The 23,843-nt window shown below is 41.9% G+C and overlaps 1 protein-coding gene across 2 annotated transcripts; it reads right to left on the minus strand.

Annotated features, from left to right (window-relative positions):
* Positions 1-1,820: 1,820 nt before the first annotated feature.
* On the minus strand, positions 1,821-23,167 carry TRAF6 (TNF receptor associated factor 6). 2 transcript variants are annotated; one of them, XM_072759148.1, is made up of 8 exons: positions 23,018-23,167; positions 20,326-20,504; positions 18,978-19,295; positions 15,001-15,151; positions 13,675-13,833; positions 12,193-12,264; positions 10,174-10,251; positions 1,821-8,646 (listed from the first exon to the last, which is right to left on the minus strand). In XM_072759148.1, exons 3-8 carry the CDS (start codon positions 19,271-19,273, stop codon positions 7,777-7,779), a joined length of 1,626 nt encoding a protein of 541 aa, XP_072615249.1. In that variant the 5' UTR covers positions 19,274-19,295; positions 20,326-20,504; positions 23,018-23,167; the 3' UTR covers positions 1,821-7,776. The 2 variants fall into 2 exon arrangements, with proteins under 2 accessions (XP_072615249.1, XP_072615250.1); XM_072759149.1 differs by lacking the exon at positions 20,326-20,504 and having other exon boundaries at positions 23,018-23,161.
* Between the last annotated feature and the right edge of the window lie 676 nt (positions 23,168-23,843).

Genomic DNA, 23,843 nt, shown 5'->3' on the forward strand with positions numbered 1-23,843 from the left:
TGACTCGCTTTTGAAAAAGGCCAGGATCATATTAGATTTCTCAGATTCCTAACTGAGGTAGAGAAAGGTTGGCCCTTTCCTTGAAAGCTCATAGTCTGATGAAGGAGACGCTCAGTGTTGCCAGTAACGCTGAGCTATGGGGAAGAAAGCTGTGTCCCCGCTTGCCACCCCCCCTCCTGCCCTCCTGCATTCAAACAGGTAGCAGCACCCTACAAGATAGAGCAAAGGAGTATGAATTTGGCCTCCAGCCTTCTGGGCTATTTTAAATCCTCAGATCTTGACTCAAGAGACAAGATCTATTCTGATGAACTCATATGGGTTCTGGGGCTACATTTTAACAGAAGACAGAACGCATCAAGATGCAGTAAAAGCGAGAGTGTTTCAAACACCTTTTGTCGCAGCCAAGTACATATTATTTATTCATTTATCATCTGTCTTTCTATATTTATATATGTATCGACCCATATAATTTACTGGGGGACACGAACAAAAACAGCAACAAAAACCACAATAAAAACCAAACAAACATTGCAAAATGCAATGACCCTAAAGACGTAAAAGTCAAATTCAGGTCTATTAGCCTAGTTGTGTTCAGAAAACCTGCTTGCTCGCTTTCACAGTGCCTCATTAGAATATCAGACTAGATTGGCAATAAATTCACTTTCAGGCTCCTAACAGTTCTAAAGGAAATGATTAGTTAGCTTTAGCTTACTTAAGCACTTCTGGTGGGGCTTTGTCTGCTTTATGTAGACACTCAAGTTAAAGGACGGGCCAGAGGGCAACTGAGCTGGGATTAAGAAGCTAGATCTTATACAGGGTTTGTTTTGTTCTGGTGGTTGTTGTTTTTAAATCCACCTCTGCCAATCAGGGTGGAGGAGCCAGTGAGAAGGTCCCGGGTAATGATGAGGATTATTTTTCAGGATTTGGGGGAACTGAAATCTGTGTGTGGTTTTTATGATTTAGTTTTCAAAAGTACAAATTTCTGTGAAGCTCAGACTTGCTGACTCACTTTTAAAATGTGCAAATCCGTACCCAAACCAGGCAAAAATTGTGATTATGCATCATTTCCTGACAAGATTACAATTGTCACTTCATAAAATAATCCTGCGACTGCTGGTCCCCCCTACAAAAGTTAATTTTAAAAATGTGACAAGTGTAACAAGACATCTCTAAGAATGGACGAGAAGTAAGAGAAATGTCAAGAGGCTAACCCAAATTAGAAGTGGAGTTTAAAAACAATCTTTTTACGGCTTACTCTGGGATTAACAACGGTATTTCACTTTCAGAACTTCAAAACATTAAGGTGGCATTTTGTAAAACACACGCATGCTTTACCAGCTTTTATATCCCACTTTGAGAAATTTGAGTCTACTTTAGAAGAGACGGGTTGACCCACAGAAAGCTTCCTAAAGCTGTTTTTGGCACAGGATAGAGGCAGCCATCACTTAAGAACATGTCTGGGGAGTTTGCTAAGGAAAGAGCGGCTGGGGGAGCCAAGGCCCTGGAGTTGGAGCTTCTCGTTTATGTGCAGGGACCAAGTTCACGTCATTTCTGGCTTCATCTACTTGGTTTTCTCATTGGGCCTAAAATGGTTGTGGAAACATTTCTCTTTGGGCCTCATTTTATTTTGCGAAATACAGTTTTAAAAGCCCTAGGAAGAAACCACAGCCTAAATCAAGGGCTAGAATGAATCTTCATGTACCATTTTCTGGAGGAGCAAAATTTAATTGTATTTCATGTGTAAACTAGTGCCTGGGATCACTCCCCACCCACCAATAGTGAGTTACAGTCTCCAAAATAAAACAAAGATAAAGCAAAAATCAAAGCAGTGTACTTATTTATTAAACACCCAGAATACCAATTATATTTTATTATATATATTTCATTTTAAGTAAGAGTACTTCTTTGGTAAAGCTATTGGTGCTATACACAGGCTGCTGGTAAGAGAATATCCACACCAGATGGGAGTGGGTAGGCAGGTCGGTCTAGCATTTGTTTTCAGCTACACTAATATTCAGCAAGGTGCCATTCAAGAAACACGGTTCTCGTCATACTCCTATAATCACTACTAAGACATGTTCTTTTTTTTTTTTTTTTAAGATTTTTATCCATTTATTCATGAGAGACACACAGAGAGGCAGAGACACAGGCAGAGGGAGAAGCAGGCTCCCTGCAGGGAGCCCGACGCAGGACTCAATCCTAGGACCCCAGGGTCACGCCCTGAGCCAAAGGCAGACGCTTAACCCCTGAGCCACCCAGGCGCCCACTAAGACAGGATCTAATGTAAAATCTCCAAATGCCCTTGTGAGATAAATGTGAACCTATAGGCATAACCTAGGTTGGAAATAAGGTCACACTTATCCACTAAATGGAGTGGGGACCCTGTTTATCCCTCTGCCAACCCTGCGGTCCAGGTGCATTGACCTGTGGAGACCACCAGCGCCCCAGTGCTGCTCAGGGCCTTCTTCTTTGTTAGGCATGGTGATGGGGGGCGGTTGGAGGGGGCAGTAGAGGGTGCCCGCGGCAGTGAACCTGGGTAAAGCCATTAAGCTCTCCCTTCCACACATCTTGCTCTTCCACTGAACACTTGATTCTCGGTCTGTGATGAGCCGTCCCCTCCCATCTTTGCATTCAACTCCCTATCACAAAACACTTGGAGTCCAGATGGATTAGGAAAACTCACAACTTCTGTAGCAATAGTAAATTCTGAGCAACAGCAGGCTTTCTGGTGACACTCAGACCACTGCACGTACTTCCATTTTTCAAGTCGGTTTTCATCCCACAGCTTGTCATACAGTTACAGATTTGTAATAGCCTCCCTTAGTAGACCCAAGCATTAAGAAATGTTACCCAATACTTAATGGTATCTAAATTTCAAATTCCATCCCACTCTTTACAGGTAGATAAACAGACACAAAGACAAAGAGAACGGACTTGCCCATGGTCAGGAGTAAAACCTAAGTCTTGTAGCTCCTGATTTAGTGGGATATATGCTAAATTACACTGCCTCTTCAGCCCTGTAGGAACATAATCCTGGAACACTGTGTAAGCAGAATGGGCCCCACATTACATTCTGACCAGAGAAATTAATTGGATAATTTATCAAGTGTGAAAATAACATTAAAATATTCTGCACAATTGATCGACGACTTTCAAATAAATCCATTATAAAAAGCATCCCTTCAGGCAAGATAAATAAGATTAAAATTCAGCATAATAGATTTACAAGTTGAAAACTAGCTGAAAGTAAGGACCACAATCGCAGCTACAATTCAAATATCACAGGTTTCCCCAAAGAGTTTAAGATGACTCGACTGAAGCTAATTATCTCAGAGAAATTTTTAAAAGAGAAGCCAAACTTGAAGTCTCATTAAAATTAACATCTACTAAGTGATAAAGCAAATGTTACAAAATGTTACTTGTAGATTCTAGGTGGTGGTTGTTCATTATACAATTCATCCAACATTTCTGCATGTCTGTAAAATTTCTTAAAGAAAGTACTGGGGAGAAAGGCAAAACCAAACCAAACCAAACCCATCTATACCGTACCACCTAAAGCTTGCATGACAAATTACCAGAAATTGGGTCAGTTTTAACCAGTAATTTCACTCGCTGTTGATTACTAAACATGTGTTTACCCTGTGCCGGGCACTGTGCAGAAACAGTGAACAGAACACCAGGTGCCTCAGTTTACTCCCGTGTGGACTGGAGTTAAATTGTCATTATGTGCTCCTAAGACTGGCAGCACTTCTTTCTTGGAATACAGGAATCCATATGCTCGTCTCTCCCCTGGCACTTCAGCTTTTACCTTGAAATCCACCTGCAAGAGCCTTGGGATAAACACACTCGGCCCGCAGAGGCAGGGAAGCTCACAGGAGGCTCTCAGAAGCCATGGCTGGGAAGCAGAGCACTGCGGCTGTGCCCTGGTGCTTTCCCAGGAGGACATTCAGAGCTAGCTGCAGGCCTGGAGGGAGCAGAAGAGTCGGCCTCCCTTCCCCTCTAGTTTTGGAAGTAGAGCTAGTGTCCGACTGAGAAAGCACTTTCAGAGAGGGGGGGGAAAAAAAAAAGCACCACATCTCCTCATGTACAAGATGCTTGCCCCATCTAGAATTTTTCAGTATTTCATAACTTAATGGTAACAATTTTGGGGGAGGAAAAAGCTTTAAAATCAACATTAAAGGCGTAGGTGACATTTAGAGAAACAAGTAAGCATCTCTTTGCAAACATATGAAGGCTGTAATTGAATACTACAATCTACAGAGATCCATCTAATTTGATTTCATCAAATCAACCTTCTGGGAAAGTTGGGACACTGGGAATTTGCAAGTGTCCATTCCCCATTATACAATACAATGGTATCAACTGTGAAACTTACTATAGCTTATCAGGTGAATCTGGAAAATTTAGAAAAAAAAATGTATTTCGAACGAAAAATACAAAGGGCTACTGTCCATTTTTTTTTTCACTTGTTTAAGGCATTGCACTGCTTAGGCTTTGTGGAAGTAGGCATCACAAAACACACCTAAGGGTATTGTATATAAACGATGAGCATAATTTGAGGCAGACCAGGAAAAAAAAAAAAAAAGAGCTAGAGTAACTGAATTGAAGTACAGTGCTTTCAAGTCTTAAGTTAGAAAAACCTCTCTACTAATTAAGAGTCTTTTCTGGTCACCAGAGATCTGAGGGTTCCCTGGATAAAGGAATGACAAGCATTCTCCTCTTATTTAAGGAGAATGAATTCTAATTGCATGCATAATTCATAATTCCTAATTCGTGCTTAGTTTATCCTAAAGACTTACTGGTACAGAAACAGAACAGAATTTTATACTTGTCACAAAAACTGTCAGATATCATCCAACATCTCTAGATTAGTCCATTATTAGAGGAAGAAGCTCATCTTTCATTCTATTTCACTTGATTCGTCCCCACAGTGAGAGCGGAACCACACCGTGGTATAGCCTGGAGCTGTCACTGCAGAGCCAGCCAAAGGGCCGTAAAAACTACCAACTACGAATCAACATCCTTGTTTTCCCACAGCAAAATACAGGATTTGTGGTCAGCTCCTTCCAACACTGGCTTGGACATCTCTGGGAAAAGAAACAATTTCGCTATGTTTGAGAATGATGTCAGAAGATCAACACGTTAAAAGGTTAATAAAATAAAAATGCGCAGCACAAACACTTGAAAGCCTGTTGAGTGAAACCAGCATGTTTGAGTAGGGCAGATTTGAAAAATATGGGAGACCAGTTTTTCCATATCAGGCTTGATTCTGAGTTGAAGTTGTAGCAAAAGTTTCTATTTGGAATGACAGTTTGACCATCGTTACTTTTGTATTCACAGTGAATGACCAGCACAAGTTCCTAGTTTCTTACAAAATGCGAAACGTTTGGGGGTTTAAAAAAAATTGCTTCTTTGAATTAGGAGGAGATCCAGCTGATGGGATACTACATTTGAAGTACAGTATGATCTCAGCAAAAAACAAGGTAGAACAATTTCCTACTGGCAAAATTCTTTAATAAGCATTGTCAATGCTCTGGTTAGGACTTAATTTCTTAAAACAGAATTTTACGGGTGGAGTGGGCCTTAGAAACATCTAAAGCAACTTCTTATTTTACAGATGAGAAACCTGAAGCTAGAAGTTGAGAGTAGGCAAAAAACTGTTTTGGTTTGGATTAAGTAGAGTTAGTAGAAAAAAATTAAACTAACCAAAGCAGGAAATGACTGGCTTCAGTACCTAAAGCACAGCCATGCTTTTAATAGATATTTGACCAGGAAGCTTTTAAATAGCATTTCCTTTTTTGGTGGGGCTGAATGTTTTGTGGCAACATTTCTTTTTCCCTCTGATAAAATAGAGGTTTACTGCAGAAAATGTAAAACATATTAAGAAAGCACAAAGAAGAAAAGAAGTCATCAAAAATAGTTCAGCGTATTTCCTTCAGGCTTCTTCTATGCAGCAACAAAAAAGCCTACCATTTACTTTTTAAATGGAGCTCAACAATTATTCATTGAAAAACAATCAGTTAGCAGCAGCAGTGCAGGGCTCCCAACCTAGACGGTGGGGCTGCAAGGATTCTCAGGAGTTGGGTGGAAGGCACAGCAGCTAGAGGACACCGACTTGCCAGGAAGTGAATTGGGAACCAGTGATAAGCAGGTGGCTGGAGTGGTAATTGTGCAGAACAGGATCTCTGCGTAATCTTTATTTTCGCTGTGTAACATAAACCCATGAGAGCAGAGCAGGAGCCTAAATGTGGGGTAGAGAGGGAGGGCGGAGAGACAAGTAAAGGGAAAGGTCAAAGTGACACTTGCTGGGTCTGCCTGGAACCAAAACCACTCTTCTCCACAGACAAGGTCTCTTGGCTTCCTCTTGAAATTAAGGCTCATCTTGGATGCTGGTCGGGGAGCTCTGATTCGGCCCCTCGAAAGATACAATTCCATCTCTCATGACCAGACAGCATTAAACAATCTTGGGTGAACAGCATAGCACGTGGGTCCTCTCAGATTCTTCTAAGAGCCTATATTAGCCGTGGGACTCCCTGAGAACAAGATTTCACTATAATATTTAATATCTATAGGCCTTAACAAATTAGTGCCACAAAAATCACCCCTCCCTATTGGGAACCTTTAGCCACTTCCACACATTCCACATGACCCTCCTCAGCTACCAAAGCAACCTACTCAGGCTAAGTCCTGACACAACCACTAGGGCTTCCCACCTTGGTTTGATGACCTCTCATGTTATCTCCAGTGACCCCCCAAATTATTAGGAAATTCTGTTTTTAGGAAATCAGTTTTGTTCCATTTAACAACTACCAGGGAGTGTTTAAATGAGCTGAAAATTTCTGGCTCAGATAGCTCCTTTCACCACCGGGAAGACGCCTTGTTGGCTGACTAGTTGAGACACATTTTTTATATTGGAGATTGTCCGTGTGCATCTCCTTATCCTACAAGCATTAAGCCACAGAGAACATATGTAAAGCTGTGGAATTCACTCTGCACCAAATGGACAAAAAGGGATGTATAGCATAATACTGGGCAGTTGGTACCCACATTGTTCTCAGCATTCTCAACTCTGGAGAAGATGCTACTTTATAGCCTCAAGGAAATACGTAAGCCACATAGAATAAAATACTTAAACAAGAAGACAGAGTGTTTACACTAAATAAGTAAGGTAATATTTAGGGTTTAAACTAGTTTCTGAACATCCTTAGTAAACACCCTGGGGCAGGGGGATTGGAGTGAATGAGAACTTAAGCTTTCCAAGGATTAAGGCTCAAATCCTCTGAAATCCATACAAGGTCAAATAAAATGAGAACTCAGCTCCAGAATAATAATTCTCGCTGGCACCAGCACGAGGCAGTAGTGATTCTCAAGTTTAATATATTACATATAATATAAAAATAAGCTGAAGTTTTAAGGAATGTCCATTATTATTATTACTAAAGGTTTGAGCTTTACTAGTCCAACCATGGGCTTTTTGACAATAAAACACGCTGGAGCAAAAGCCCATGGAAGTACAACAAAGAGGTATACTAAATGACAAAAGAGCTGCTGCAATATGCCACAGGCACTTCGGTTTTTGAAAAAGCAGAGAACATGTAGATTCCCAAGAAAAACTGGTTCAGAGATTTGTAACAGGAAGAAGGGGTAAGTGATCTATTAACATTCACTGGTGAGGACTATATTTTTCCCACTTCTTTTTTGGTTTGCATACTACTGAGAACACGGCAAGGAAAGACACTGCTTTCTCCAGACTTTTTTTGAACAAACGCAGGGATGCTATATCCCTGAATCAGTACTTCGTGGCTGAAAACCTTCCCTCCGGGGACTGCCCATATCGAAGCGGGTAGAGACCTCACAGCGTACTAATAAAGTATCATCCTTAATGAAGGTTCTTTGTCTTAGAGCTTCCAGATGCATAAAAGTCACGTAGCCAAAACCTTTTGGGTTCCGTGGGATCGTGGGTCTCTGGAAGGCAAGCAGCTCTGGTTTGGCATCCATTATCTCTTCATGGTTTTGCCTGACGGGCGCTTCAGATTGATCAAGAATCGCAAGGCGTATTGTACCCTGGAAGGGCCAGGGGAGGTGGCTATCATACTCTCCTTGCATTGTGTGGACAAAGAGGGATATATAATTAGCACAGCGCTGAGCAGTTGGTAACTGGAGGTGCAGGCGCATGCACAGTTTGTACCCAGGCTTCCCTGTGTAGAATCCAGGGCTGTGAATGACAACAGGTTTCTCCTCTTCCTGAGATTTCAGATGCATCCCGAAGTTGCCGATCTTCCAGATGTAGATCCCGTTGCACTGCTGTGCTTCTATTTCAGCAACTTTGTCCTCAAGGGTTCGAATATTTCTTTTGAGCTCACTTACATGCATGCTCTGAGTTTCCATTTTAGCAGTTAGCTCTCGGATTTGATGGTCTTGTCTTACAAGACGACCCTCTAACTGCTGAATGGTTTCTTGGAAATTCTGAACCTCTGGGTGACACGTGCTGGAAATCCGGGACACCGAGGAAGAATCATACGGCGGCACATCACGCGGAGGTACAGGAGCTAAAGCAAGGCTTAAACTCTGAACAGCCTGCCCCAACATTCTCATGTGTGACTGGGTATTCTCCTGTAGGTGGCGTGCCAAGTGATTCCTCTGCATCTAAAAATCAAGCACAAGCCTTAGGTTGGGACTAGAGACTGTGAGGACCAGGAAAGGGACCCTGACAAGCCAAAGTAAAGGTTTTTAAGTCATGTCATCATTTCCCTCAATCCCCTACGACCTTTGGTCTTAATCAACTTCTTGATCCGATGAGATGATCTTGTCTCTTCACTCACTGAAAAAGTGAGGCTATGTGCTAAATATTCTCACCCTTCACTCAAAACCTCTCCCACCTATAAAAGTATTGGGATCTACACTCATCCTTCTCTTTTGACTCAGAGAGGACTCTCTGCTTGTCCAACATTAGTGCCTCACCTGGGCTCTCAGTGACACCCACCTTCTCAAGACCTCAGAGGTTTTGCCCAGTTATATCGCTTCTCCTTTATCTTCATAAACCTAAACCCTTTTCCCTCAGAATACATTATAACTTTCCTATTGAAAAAAAAAAGGTCACCTCTCAATTGATCTCGTCTCTTTTTAGTTAATCCCATTTTCTCCCTCTTCCTTTTACAACTGAGAGTACTCCATCTGCACTGTCTCCAATTCATTTGTTTTACAAAACTACTGCAAAGTATAATCTTTCATATCTTCACACTCATGTCATCAAGAACATTCTGTTACATGAAAAAATATTTATGATATAACTTTTATTACAAAAGTAAGTCATGTAGATTACTGAAAAACAGAAAATGCAGATGACCAAAGAAAATGAGTTACCTATGATCTCACCTAACACCATTAAACATTTTGATACATTTCCTTCAAGTCTTTTCCTCCATGCATACAATACAGAATCTTCCCATAAAATGTAATTGGTATTACATACCATTTCTTCACTTTATTCTTAAAATTACTAAATGCATGATTATAGAAAAAAAAAGTCACATAAAAAAGCATAATGCGAAAGAAAGCAAAAGTGTAGCTGCCCTCTCCAGAAAGAATGACTTATCATTAATAGCCACTGATCTCTGGGGTGCCTGGGCAGTACAGTCAATCAGCCAACTCTTGGTTTCAGCTCAGGTCATGACCTCAGGGTTGTGAGACTGAGCCCCATGGTCTGCTAGGCTCTGTGCTCAGCAAGGAGTCTGCTTAAGACTCTCCCCTCTGCCTCTCCCCCTGCACGTGCCTGCTCTCTCCTCAAATTTATAAATAAATCTTTAAAAAAATAACCATCAATCTCAAATATTTGACACAACTGATCAGTAGTCTTGAAACTGATTTTGGAAAGCATAACAATACCACCGTTTCTTGCCTGGTTCACCAGTTTCTAATATGGTCTACTCACGACTCCTTTGATGGTCTGCTTCTCCTTCCTGTACACTCACGCTATATGATCTCGATCGCATCTACCATTATCATCATGAACTACCTTCCCCAAATCAATATTCTGATTCAATTTCTCTTTGGAGCTCAAAACTCATATACAGTGCATGTCAGCCATATCCCCTTCCACTGGTATTCTTGACTCCACTATAGAACAGAATTTTCTTTGATATTCAAGAATTAAAAGAAAAAAACTCAACTTACCTTTACATGGCAACCAAAGGTACTGAATGTGCATGGAATTGGGGCTGTAGGACAGTCTAGATCATAATGATTAGGCATCTGAAACCAAAACAAAGGTTGAAAAATGGTTCTCCTTGCATATCATGTTCTAGTTTAATGAGATCACATTTGAAATAAAGATTTACATTGCATCAAAACAAAATCATATCTATGGATGCTTTTGCACAGTGGAGAGTTGAGTAGTTACAACAAAAACCAGGTAGCCTACAAAGATGAAAATAGTATTTACTTCCAAGTCACAGAGAAAGGAAAGGGTAACATCTCAGATCATCCCCCTATATCGCTCAAAGTTCCAGAAAATGTTTCTATTGCTAGGAACTAACCCCCTCTAGTGGCATTTTAGAGAAAAGCACCTTCCGATGGCAACTACAACTGCAAACTCCAGACTCTAACTGTGGTCCAGGCCATTTAATAGGGACCAGTTAACTGAGGTATGCAGTTAACTGGCTGCAGCCATTATTTCCCTCATGATTGGCTCTCATAAATCTTACTTTCTTTTAACCAGGGCATGTTTTGGTTACTATGAGGAGATGCAGATGTTAGAAGGTATTTTAAGCACGTTAATAAAAGTTCTAAAGAAAGTTTCAGCCTTTGATTAGGGGACTCTAAAACATATTCTTTGAGGTGAGATCCATTTATGCAGAATCACATTCTTTGAAAGTGGTGCCAAATGCCCCTTAGAAATTTTGTTTGCCTGTATTCATAGATACTTCAAGCAGACAGCCAATTCTTCATTTTGCAATATCTGTAACAGCGGTCTGCAGAATTTTTTTTGTAAATGAACAGATAATAAGTATTTTCAGCTCTGTGGGTCTTATGGTCTCTGTCACAAGTATTCAACTTTTACCATTGTAGTACACTAGCCATATACAACAGACAGACTTGTGGGCATAGCTGTGTCCTATAAAATGTATTTACACAAACAAGCAGTGGGCCAGAATGGCTGGTGGGCTAGCTTGCTGATTCCAGATCTAGAATATCAACTTTCTTATCAGAGATCAGTGCGCAAGTTAGGGGCACAGCCAAGATCAAAACCTAGGTTTTTCTCTTAACCTAGAGTTTTTTCCTACTTATTTTATTTTTGTTGGGTCTAATATATGATACATGGTTTCCTCTAAATATTAAAACAGAGCAAAAAAGAAAACTAAGGTGAGACTTCATAAGCAGAAAGAAGTTTAACACCTTTAAATTAAGGCTTTGTTTTGGGGAAAAAAACCTAAAAGACTCTGTTAAAAGACACATGGAAAAATTTAGTCAAGTGACAGGTTTTGCTTGCTGCTACTTATTAAGGTAATCAATTATGATCTTTGGGTTTGCAGATTTCATGGGTATACAAATATTTAGTGACTAATAGTCATATTTTGTGGGTAAACTCCCCAAATGTCAAAAGATAGCCATCAGGTGGAATTTTCCTTTCTCTATTAGTACAAATGTACAGTATTCTGTTATAACTACTACTTCTGATGATGCCCACTAACGGCCTACAGCACAAATGAACAGGTGCTACTAATGTTGGAAATCTCAAAATGTTCCCACATGTCTCAGGGGCTACAGCTACAAATAATGCTCTGCTACTGAACAGACCTGCTTTTCTTGTTCATTGTTCTCTCACTTTCAGCTGATCTCTGGACACCGAAAATCCCTGTTCCACAGTGTGCAAAATATGTATTTCTTCTTTAAATGGAGATTTTTTTGGATTACTTTTTATCTTAAAATGACCTGGGCTTAGTAGGAATTTTTAAAAATACACATAAACATGGATATTATGTTAATGATGTACAAATTTTAAGTACTTAGGGAGGCTGAATATTTTGTTCTTTCCGGAAGTACTATATTAATTTATGTGAAAACTTTTCAGTTTTACTACTACTTCAACCTGTATTCATTTTGCTTTACTGATTTAAATTCTCAATTAAAAACCTAACTCATTTCTTTAATCTATTGATGAAAATATTAATTCATGAAAGGGAATCATTATACCTGTTCTCTGATGAGCATGGTATTGCAGTATTCACAGATGACATTTGCCAAAGGACAGTTCTGGTCATGGATCTAAATTTATTAGAAAAATATTTTTAAAAAGCATTAGAAAATCTGAAAAAATAAGAACAATCTATTTTTATAAAAAATAATTCACCATAAAAAAATTAAGGACCTCAATCTGTATGAAACAGTAATGTAAGAATAATGCACAAAGGTCATTTTGTCTCCAAAGGGAGCCAGTATAATAAAGATTCATCTCGCTTTCCTGCTCTTTGAAAGAACACGAGTAGTACGTTAGAAAATCTTTAAAATTACTTTTAAACTGAGGCAGAGCATCTGCCACTAGTTTGCACAAAATTTACCAGTAATATAATTCTGCAAAGGCTCTCTTCTGAAAATTTCTAGCAGCACCATGACAACTTGATTCAAACTCTTACCAGGACGGTTAAAAGAACGTATTATTAGGGCAAGAGTCTTTGGTACCCAGGTTCTCATATGCCCCAGGAAGGTGAGCTTTGTGTTCCAGAATACAATGAATTTAGTTAATATGCTGAGAAGTAATTAAGCTTCCAGGTTAAGGCCACTTAACTTCATGAAATTTAGGAAGACATCAATTTGCTCTAATTATGCCTCAGACTTCTCTACATGTTTAGCAAGTTAGCTAACTTCTTTTCGTATTTCATTAACTTAATGAATATGCTTGACCTTCTAAGAAAGTAGAGAAAATTACCAATATGAATTTATAAGAAATAAAGTTTAAAGAAATCTTAATTATAAAAAAACCCATAAATTATAGGTAGATGATTTTAATAAAGAGGACATAGGATAGGAATCCTGGACTACATCTTAGTGCTAGCCTTGCCACTGACTGTATTAACATAAAATTAACCTCTCTGCATCTCAGTTTCTGAGTGGAAAACTGCTCTATCATTATGATGTGGTCAAGCACCGTGATGTTTCTTTTTACAAGTAAAAGTGTTAATTGAACTATCACCTATGTAGAGAAAAGTGATTTTATCACATGGGTACAGCTCAATAAATTATCACCATAGGAACATACTCTGTGGTATTTAATTTATCCTCTGTAAAAGTTTTAACCACCCATTTTCCTTTTCAAAGAGGAAAGTGTAAGTCTGATAAAGTAATCATTCTACTTGGCTCCAATCCAAAATTGGTCATTAAAATATCACAGAGAAAAGGGGATCAGTATATGTCCTTCCTAGAAGCTTGTGTTACTTGCAGATCTACTACAGTGGTTAAGTAGTATAAACAATGTTTTCTAAGAAAGATATACAAGTATAAACCCAAAATTTACTTACCAAAATGGTTTACTGAACCGTCTTTCTTAAAAATCAATCTTCCCACCACTGGTAATATTGACTCAGATTTGGAGTAATATCCTCTTCTATACCCTCAAATGTACATTAAAAATATTTCTGAAAGTAGTAGTGAAATTAATAAATCCAAGTTAGTACATACCTCTTTATCTTCGAATGCCATCAATGCAGCACAGTTCATGCAAGAAACCTGTCTCCTCGGGCACTCCTTGAGAATGTGAATATTAAGTTGGCATTTTTGGAAGGTACGTTGGCACTGGAGACAATTCATGAGAGCAAACTCACAGTGTAATTGGTGATCCTATAATAAGGAAAAAGTAACTGATCAGGATTTGCCAATCCTTATGAAATTTCCTAAAATAATCTAAGAATGTACTAAAAATCTATGAATGCACCTTCTATATAGATCTGGCTACTGAACCTGCTTTGTCTAGCACACACCACATGAAGGTCTTACTGAATTTATTTTTAATTTATTTTTAAAGATTTTATTTATTTTAGAGAGAGAAAGCAAGCGAGCAGAGATGGATAAGCGAGGAGAAAGTGAGGAGAGGGACAGACAAGCCTAACTTCACACTGAGCGCAGAGCCTGACATGGGGCTGGATCCCTCGACCCTGAGATCATGACCTGAGCCAAAATCAAGAGTTGGATGCTTAATGGACTGAGCCACCCAGGTGCTCCTCATTGAATTTAAATAATGGTTGTGAATAACAAGTTTATACAAAGAATGTGAATTCTCAGGTTCATGTATCCAGTTAGGGAAAGAAGTCAGATTTTCTGATTATCAATTTAGTACTGTGTCAAAAGGAGCATTCCTTCTTTAAAAGGAGATAAAGGTGGGCGTGTTGCAAATACATTTTAAACACTTAATTTCAAATAGAATATGACCAATATTTAACTTCTTGTAAAATAACCAAGCTAAGAATTGTTTTATTTAATTTAAAAGCAATGCTTTTATCTGATTGCTTCAGCTAATATCGAGCTGTAGGAGGACTCCATTTGGCTCATAATAAAATGTTTGACTTATAAAAAGAGGAAAAAAAGCATGGTTAGGACACTAAGATGATAGAATTTGTTGCTTATTTCAAGATGAGAGAAACAAAATTAAGAGGTTAACATATGACCTTTATATTTGAAATACTCCTCTGTTTTATTGCAGATAATGTTCAACTAAAAAACTTACACTTGTAGCAGAATACTGACATCCTTCTTCTTATTACTGGGGCAAAGCCAGAGTATATATGGAATAAGAAATTTATGGTTTCTACTCATATTTATATTCAATTATGAAAGAACTGGCATTAATTAAGCAAGAATTTATTAACCAGTTATTATATGCTAGGCATACATAGGACATAGCAAAGTGCCTGTCCTCTGGGAACTGCCATGCATATATGCTAACTGCTAGAAAATTATTTTATTTTATTTTATTTTATTTATTTTATTTTTAGAAAATAATTTTAATACCTCAAGATGCCTAAGTTCCATTTTATGCAAACAACCTTCATTTGGACACTTCACCATCAGAGAAAGAATCTCCCGTTTTGCAAAATTGTCAGGAAACAGTTGATTTTCCAAGAGTATTTCATTGTCAACTGGGCATTTGTGACCTGCATCCCTAAAAGAAAGAAGATACATACATTTAGTAGATTTAAACAAAAATTAACGTTAGAAAACACAAACTTTATAATTCATCACATATAAGTTCTCCATTGATTACTTCCTATGGAAAATAATTTAACATATTTTATTGCATATCAACAAAATAAACTGTTCTCCTGTGGACAGTCTAACGAGTGTTCTTTACTGAAATGAATACAACTAGCACTATTTGATAATCTATCAAAAACTATGTGGCATTTTAGATTTGGGGATAGATTTAAAGCAAAAAATGAGAAAACTGAATAGAATCATATTTTGATTGGCATGAAATGAAATGAAAGTTAAGGGTGAGAATTTTGGCAGTCTGGCAGGCCTCTCTCCTGTTAGCAGCTGTACAACACACTAGTGAAACGGAACTAGATGTGCTGCTCATGGGCCAACAGTGTGTCTGTAGCGTGCGGCTCACTCATTAAGTAAAAATTAAACCAATTAGCACCCTACGCGGCCACATTTTTAGGCTTACTCTGAACAGTCATTACAATACTCTGGTCCACAGGCAACAGAAGGTTTCCTTTGTGTTTAAGGTACAGAGTAGGGGATCCCTGGGTGGCTCAGTGGTTTGGTGCCTGCCTTTGGCCCAGGGCGTGATCCTGGAGCCCCAAGATCGAGTCCCGCATCAGGCTCCCGGCATGGAGCCTGCTTCTCCCTCTGCCTGTGTCTCTGCCTCTCTTTCTCTCTATCATGAATAAATAAATAAAATCTTAAAAAAAAAAAAAAAAAAAGGTACAGAGTAGTAGGTAGTTAGAGCACCTCTATGTCCTGATTCCCAGTGATTTATTTCAATATCTTATAATGGAAAAACCATCCCCAGGAAGATTGGGTATCTGTCACTCCCCTTTAACTTTCTGAGATGTCTCAATCTTCACTGACAAAATGCGGCAGGTCAGGTAGGCTACTCAATCACTCAAATATTTGTTGAACATGCCCTATGTGTGAACGAATAGTGCTAATTGCTCTTGCAGGTGGAAAGCTGCTACAAAATGGGGTGTGCTGGTAAAGGTCTTAGAACTAACAGAGGTGGGAGACATGGTCCTTATGAGGCCTCAAACACTTTCTAAGAAGCACAGAAATAGATGCCCTAACCTAAATGATGGATAACTGAGAGAAAATACGAACAGCCTTACAGAGTAAACTGGAAACCACTCTCCACAGCATTAGCAATCACTCCAAAAGAAAATGGAGGGATCCCTGGGTGGCGCAGCGGTTTAGCGCCTGCCTTTGGCCCAGGGCGCAATCCTCAAGTCCCGGGATCGAGTCCCATATCGGGCTCCCGGCATGGAGCCTGCTTCTCCCGCCTCCTGTGTCTCTGCCTCTCTCTCTCTCTATATATATATGTCTATCATAAATAAATAAATAAATCTTAAAAAAAAAAAAAAAGAAAATGGAATGGAACTGCGATACATTTCAATGCCCTGACTGAACTTAAAGCTGTTCCTTTAAGAACTTCAGAGTTAAAGTTAAGTGGTCATTTCTAACTTAGAGGGAGACAGGAAAAAAAAAAAAAAGGCTCAGACTTCCTTCTGTGGGTTTTACTTCCTTTTCAGACCATTGTCCCACTACTTGCATGAACTTTGCTATTAAAAAACTGCTGAAGATTAGCTACCTTCCTGGGATGTGTGACACTTGGTAAAATACTATATATTTTTACCTACAGGAAAACCAACAATCCATTTTTATCGCCTATACAACGATATGAAAATCATTATAAACAACAACAAAAACCTAGCCTTTAACATCACTCTCACGTACATTCTAAACCAGTGGTCTCAACCAGGACAATTCTGCTGCCCATGGGACATTTGGCAACGTCTGGAGACACTCTGGCTGTCAGAGTTAGGGAGAGGGGGATACCACGGCATCCATGAGCAGAGGCCAGGAATGCTACTAAATCACCCCAAAATAATTTCCCACAATAAAAAATTATCTGGCCCTAAATGCCATGTGAGAAGGGTGAGAAAACCTACCCTCCACAGATCTTACCAATTCAACAAAGGGCAACACATTTTTTCCCAAGAACTGACAGAAGTTACATGTTCCCTTATAACTTAAACTAAACCAAGTTCCAAGTATGGAAGTAGTTATCCTAAATTCAAGTTTCATACTAACATTAATTCAAAAGCTCAAAGAGAAAAACTTGTAAGACTAGGGAATAGCCAGCTTAACTGACTTAAGAATGATTTTATCAATTTAACTAGATATTTATTGAAGAACATAAAATCTCCTCCAATTCTCCATTATTTTTGTTCTGTATGGAACCCCTCAGTCATCCAAAAATATTCCTATTTCTGAATTATAGTAAAATGTAACTATTTCTTAGGAGATGAATTTGAATCACTTGTGGAAATCCCATCTACCTTCATTTGGTTAAAGCAACCATGATTTACTGAGCACCAACTGCGTGTCAGGCACTTAGGAAACATCAAGAAGTAAAAGAGATCTCAATCTCTGCTCTCAAAGGAGCTTATCCTCCAGTTAAACAAGAGGACAATAAACAAATTATCTGGTATTTCAGAAGATGAAAAGTGCTAAGGAAGAAAGATAAGTAGCTTCAGGGAGGCTGGGAGTAGGGAGGAGGTAGGCATGCTGGGGTATAAATAGGGTAGCTCGGTTACTGATGAGGTGAGAGCCACACTGGGGGAAGAAAGAGTATGAGCCAAGTAATTAGCTGAAGTAAGAGTGCTCCGAACAGGGAGAACAGTTAAAGCCAATTCCCCAGGGCAAGAGCACAGCTGACAGGTTCAAGAACAGCAGAATGAACTGGTGGAAGGAAGGGGAGTGTAGTAAGAGGTGGTCAGAAAACAGACTATGAGCCTATCATGCAGGGCCTTTCAAGGACCTTGGCTTTTATTCTCAGATGACCTGCTGCAATGTTCTGAGCAGAGATGACATCATCTTCCTTATTTTACCAGGTTGTACTGAAAACAGTCTGGAAAAAGGAAGGCAAGGATAGAAGCCAGAGGCCTGTGAGGGCTGACAGTGATTCAGATGGCAGCAGTAGTGGAGGCAGCAAGGAGGGATTCGATTTTGGATAGATTATGAAGGTAGAGCCATCCACTAATATTTTCTTTAAAAATACTAATTATTTTAATACATCATATGTTAATTTAATTTAAATTAAAAAAAAAAAGACCTACAAGAAAAAAGAAAAACTACTGGCTATTTTACAGTTGTCCATAGACACCAGGTAACAGAATTTAACATGGCTAAATTAAGAATAACTGATACACTTAAGAGTCAACACTTTTTGTATTGCTAAGATTATCAGATTCCAGCAGCAGCAGCATCAAAGGGAAATTTTTTCTAAAGATTTTATTTTTAAGTAATCTCTATTCCCAACATGGGGCTCAAATCCACAACCCTGAGATCAAGAGCTGCACACTGCTCCAACTGAACCAGCCGGGCGCCCTAAGGCACATTTATCCTATATCATCTTCTTACAGCATAGAGACATCCCCTAGTCTGTAACAGAACTGCTCTAATTAGAAATAGCTAATTCACCTATTTATTTGAGGGCCAGGACAGGACAAAATAGAGTTACTTACCTTTGATACAGTTCTTATGCTCAGGCACCTTACTTTTTTCCCCCAAGAGTTATTTGAGAGAGAGCGAGAATGAACAAACACGTGTGAGCAGGGGGCAGAGGCTGTGAGTCTTTAACAGACTCTGCACTGAGTGCAGACCCTGCCTTGGGGCTCGATCTCATGACCCTGAGATCACCGCCTGAGTCGAGACTGAGTCGAAAGCTCAACTGAATGCGCTATCCAAACGCCCCGCTCACCTACCTTATTGATTTGATGATGCAAGCTTTGCAGAACCTATGGCCACATGGTGTTTGCACTGCTTCCCGTAATGCCATCAAGCAGATGGGGCACTCATACTTGCTTTCCAGGGGTGGGTCAAACTCCACATCATACCCCTGGATCTCTTCCATAAAAGAGCTGGAGAGGTTCCCCGTGCTGGTGGTTCCACTCACACTGTCATCTTTCACTGCAGCGCTACAGGAGCTGGCCATGGCAGGACAGCAGTCGCTTTCAGACTGGCTGGATCCACAGCTGTTTTCACAGTTTAGCAGACTCATAGTAACGTGATTATCAATTGCTCTGTAGAAATAGAGAAAAAAATGCCTTACCATACATACACACACACATGTCACTTATCAATGTAAGTTACTTTTTAGTTGATATACATTAGCTTTGTTGGTATTATTTACAGGAGACTTTTTTTTAAAGTTCTTTAAGCTTTGCTTCATGGCTATGATCTTTTGAATTAAGCATTTTTGATCTAGGAGAAAGACCGTAAGATTAAAAGAAGAAAAGTACCTCAACTGTAACACTTAGTTATATCATAATTATCTGCTTAACATGTCTGTTTCCTGTGACTGAAGTCAAGAATTTTTGTATTTTCAGCTTAGTGCAAATTTTTTTTCATGTGACAGGTGCTCGTTAAGCATGTGCGGAGGAACTGAATTATGCTACAGAGGTTCCTTCAAGTATAAGGTATGACCAGCAAGCAGTGCAAGGAAGAGCAATGCACAGGGAATCAGGTGATCACACGCAAGTACTAAATGTGTGATTTGGGGCAACCTAACAATTTGGATCTTGGTTTCATCTTTTAGATTTAAAATCCTACAAGTACTTCTAAATGTTCAGTGCGGGGATTTCTACGATGTAGAAAGAATGGAATTGAAAAAATATTTATGTGTATATGTCCTTTTGCCTTCAGTCAGGTCAAGTGATTATGTCTCATTATTAATGACTGGAAAACCACGTGAAGTTTCATTTGCCTATGGAAAACTATTGCTTTCATGGGTAGGTGGGATGCCTTCAAATTCTAAACTGTTACAGTATTTATGAATTAGAAGCTAATGTCTAAAAGCAATTCATAGCCTATGTAACCAAGTCTCTGCTGCAGATTAATTACACCTGAGGAAAACCCTAATATGTTCCAGATACAGTTCCAGAAACAGAATGTAAGCTTCTGGTCAGTATGCTAGAAATTTCTCCCCCGGCCTGTCTCATTTGCATATGAAAATCCTGGCTGCCACTACACCAAAGAGTGGGTTAAGACAGTAACCCTGTATCTTTTACTTTCATACTTTCTTCTTGTAAAAGAAGGTATCTGTAAAGATACCTTTTTCTCCTCAAAAAGATCCACAAAGGATGAGGCACTGCTCTGGCTGAAGAGGCAGTATGTGAAGTGGTAAAGAAGTCAGATGCTGGAATTTGATGGTAGGGGTTTAATTCTTTTCTCCATCATTTGGTGTAGGACCCAGAAGAGTTATGTAACCTTCTCTGCTTCAGTTTCCTCATCTATAAATAGGGATAGTAACAGGACCCACCTCAGAATTACCGAGGATTAAATGTGTTAGTTTGTGCAAAGCACTCAGAACTGCACCCGGAAGAATGAGTTATTATGATGTGCAGCTCTATATAGTAATTCAACAATTTTGTTGTCCCATTTTATGAAAGTGGAAACTACGGAGCATAAAAGGGTTAAGTAAACTTGCTGGAAATCGGAGGCAAAACCTGAAGTGTTCCCCAAGACTGATACAGAGTAACCACAGACCAATTCCCTATCATTTAAAAAAAAATCCTAATGTTGTACCCAATCACTGTGAAGAATTCAGTCAGGGCCTTCTCACTATGTGAGCGGCTTTACAACAATACCCCCTAAGCCTCATTCCATGTTTTGGTTCAACTGCTCCTGGTTTGCAAACATTTTGGTGTGTACAATAGACTTTTACCAACTGCTACTTCAGTGATTCACTGGCTTTTACTTTTATTATTTTTGAACTTTTGACAAAGCACTCCCTTAATTAAACATTGTGGAATGTAACCACTGATAACGTATTCAGTATTCAGACTAAACAAATGAATAAATATTGTCATAAATTATGGCTTAAGCCCACATATCAGTATCTGGGTGTATATATTATAATCCAAAGAGGACACCGTTACATATCTTAGGGAAGGAGGGGGAGCATGGTGCTGCCCAAAAATGTGCTCCTCTAGCGTCAACAGAAAGGGTCTAAAGGTCTAAGCTAAGGAAATCAACAAGGTATGTGAATCAGTCAAAATATTTTTTTAAGATTTTATTTATTCATGAGAGAGAGAGAGAGAGAGGCAGAGACACAGGCAGAGGGAGAAGCAGGCTCCATGCAGGGAGCCCGACGTGGGACTGGATCCGAGGACCCCAGGATCACGCCCTGGGCTGAAGGCAGGTGCTAAACTGCCAAGCCACCCAGGGGTCCCCTGAATCAGTCAATTTTAAGTCAACTGAACATTCATTCATGGCAAAACACAGTACTCCTTTAGAGTAAGTTGATATAAAACAAAATACTGAGAAAGTACCTTTAACCTGCTACTAACTTTAGCAACAACTATTCACCCAAGTCTATTCCTGAAATGCAAAGACTTGTAAACGTGCTGCAACCGCCAAGAAGAGCTGCAAAAAGGTCAATTGTTAGGTCTTAACAATCTGAATACGGGGTGGCCAGGTGGCTCAGTGGTTTAGCACCTTCAGCCCAGGGCGTGACCCTGGGGTCCCGGGTCCAGTCCGGCGCTGGGCTCCCTGCATGGAGCCTGCTTCTCCCTCTGCCTGTGTCTCTGCCTCTCTGTGGGTCTCTCATGAATAAATAAATTTAAAAAAAAAAAATACAAATACAAGAGGCGTTGCGCTTCCGAGGCAGTTTTCCTGCAGGAGGCAGGGACCTGAACACCTTGTTTTACCATGGAGGCGGCCCCCACCGGGTGGGCATCACACACCCGAGCCCGTCACAGCAAGGCCCCGGCCCCTCCAGTTCTGGAACCGGAGAAGCACCTGGGTCGGCGCGGCCTGCAAGTCCGCTCCCCAGGCCGGCGGGCGACAGGTGCCCCAACGGAGCACATTCCTTCCTTGAAGTCGCCAGTAGGCCTCCCCCGTACCCCCCACCCTGCCCGACCTCAAAACTCAGAAAAACCCCCTCCTATCTTCCCATTAACGTATATATGCCGGGGGTCGGGTTCACACGGACGGGCTCCGGTTTTCCTTACCAGTTTTTCTCCTTTCTACCCCCCCCCCCACCCCCGGGGGCAGCGAGACGCCGGTAAACCTGTTCTCCCGAAAAAGCACGCGAATCCTATAGTGCACACTGGAGCTGCTGACACTTTAGGTGCTTTCTGTTCACATTCGAGACGCTCCTAAGTCTCCACACCCGGAGTTCCCCTAGAGCCAGATACTAGGAACAGCTTTATCAACCCGGCGTCTGGAACAATCTCTGCGACTACCGAATGCAGGGGCGGGGGAGGAAACATTCGTGTCATCTGAGCCCCTTAAACACACACACACACACACACACACCCCTCGCCGCCTGGGACCGCTACCGAGTGCAACGGGGAACCCAAAAATAGCACGACAGTGACAGGGAGCGATGGGAGCTCAAAAGGTTTGGGGTCAGTTTTGTCTTAAAGGCCAGTAAAATCCAGGAGGCAATCAGGGAGGGAAGGGCTAAGGACGAGGGGGGTGGTTACCGCTGGAAGATGGGGGGAAGGGAGGGGGTCCCCGCAGGCAGCGGGAGCAGGGGTAAGGGGGGAGGTCCCCGTGGGTAGGGGGGAGGGAGGGGGGAGGTCCCGCGGCTGGGGGGAGGGCGGAGGGGGGCGGTCCCCGCGGGCAGAGATGAAGGGAGGAGGAAGGTCCCCCCCCCGGCAGGGGTGAGGGCGCGGGGCAGGGGTGAGGGCGCGGGGCAGGGGTGAGGGCGCGGGGCCGGGGGGGGGGGGGCGCCCCGCCGGGCGCACGCGGGGAGGGGACGAGGCCGCGGCCGGGGAGACGCGGGGCGAGGACTCACCGCTCGTCACGGCTCGGCTCCGCGGGGCAGCTCACGGGGAGCGCGGCGGCCCGGACGCCAAGCGCCGACCCCCAGGCCGCTCCAGCCGCGACCCCGGGCCGCCCGGAGCCCGAGCCGCAGCCGCGGACGCCCGACTTCCGCCTTCCGCGCGCGGCCCGGCGGCGAGGGGCGGGGTCGCGGGGGCGGAGCCGGAGCGGCGGGCGGGGCGCGGTCGCCCCCTGGCGGCGGTCCTCCACGGGCCGCGGAGCCTGCGCACTGGGGCGGCGCGGCCCGCGGGGGCGGGGGAGCGGTCCCCGACGATGCTCAGCGGCTGGGGGCGGGGGCCGGGGTGCAGGGGTGCGGGGTGCGGGGTGCGGGGGGCGCCTCTGCAGATAGCCTCCCTCTCCAGGCCGGGGGAGCTGGGTGAGGCCACCTGGCCTCCGCGGGTTCCGAAGTCCCTCCGCAGCTCCGCCCTCCTGGCCAGGAAGGCCCCGGGGACTGAGAACCCCTGCAAGGGAGCCAAGGCCGTGGGTCACACATTGCGGTGAAAGCCCTGCCAGTGGCACCATCCTCTGCTCCGTCGCCGGCCTGAGAAAGCCCTCGTGAGCGTCGGCGCAGGCACTTGCAGGAGAGCCACCCAGGGCTTTCACCCATCTCTGCGAAGGCGGCTCACGCTCTCCTCCAAGGGGAGGTTGGGGGGCAGCGGCCACACGGTTTTGAAATCACTTGTAAGGGACACGTGGGCGGGGAGGAAGAAGCCGGCTATGGTGGAGAGCGGGGGCGGGCGAGAGCAGAGGGCAGGCCAGGGCTAGGTCACGCAGGGTCTTGTAATCCATGCAAAGGTGAC

The sequence above is a fragment of the Vulpes vulpes genome, chromosome 5 (genome assembly GCF_048418805.1).
Source record: "Vulpes vulpes isolate BD-2025 chromosome 5, VulVul3, whole genome shotgun sequence".
NCBI lineage: Eukaryota > Metazoa > Chordata > Mammalia > Carnivora > Canidae > Vulpes > Vulpes vulpes.

Excerpts from the sequence above, each read along its gene's own strand:
- TRAF6 (XM_072759148.1), bottom strand. The coding sequence starts at position 19,273 with ATGAGTCTGCTAAACTGTGAAAACAGCTGTGGATCCAGCCAGTCTGAA. Across the intron at positions 12,265-13,674 it reads TGGCATTCGAAGATAAAGAG|ATCCATGACCAGAACTGTCC; the intron begins GTATGTACTAAC and ends TAATAAATTTAG. Across the intron at positions 10,252-12,192 it reads CCATGCTCATCAGAGAACAG|ATGCCTAATCATTATGATCT; the intron begins GTATAATGATTC and ends TTTTGGTTTCAG.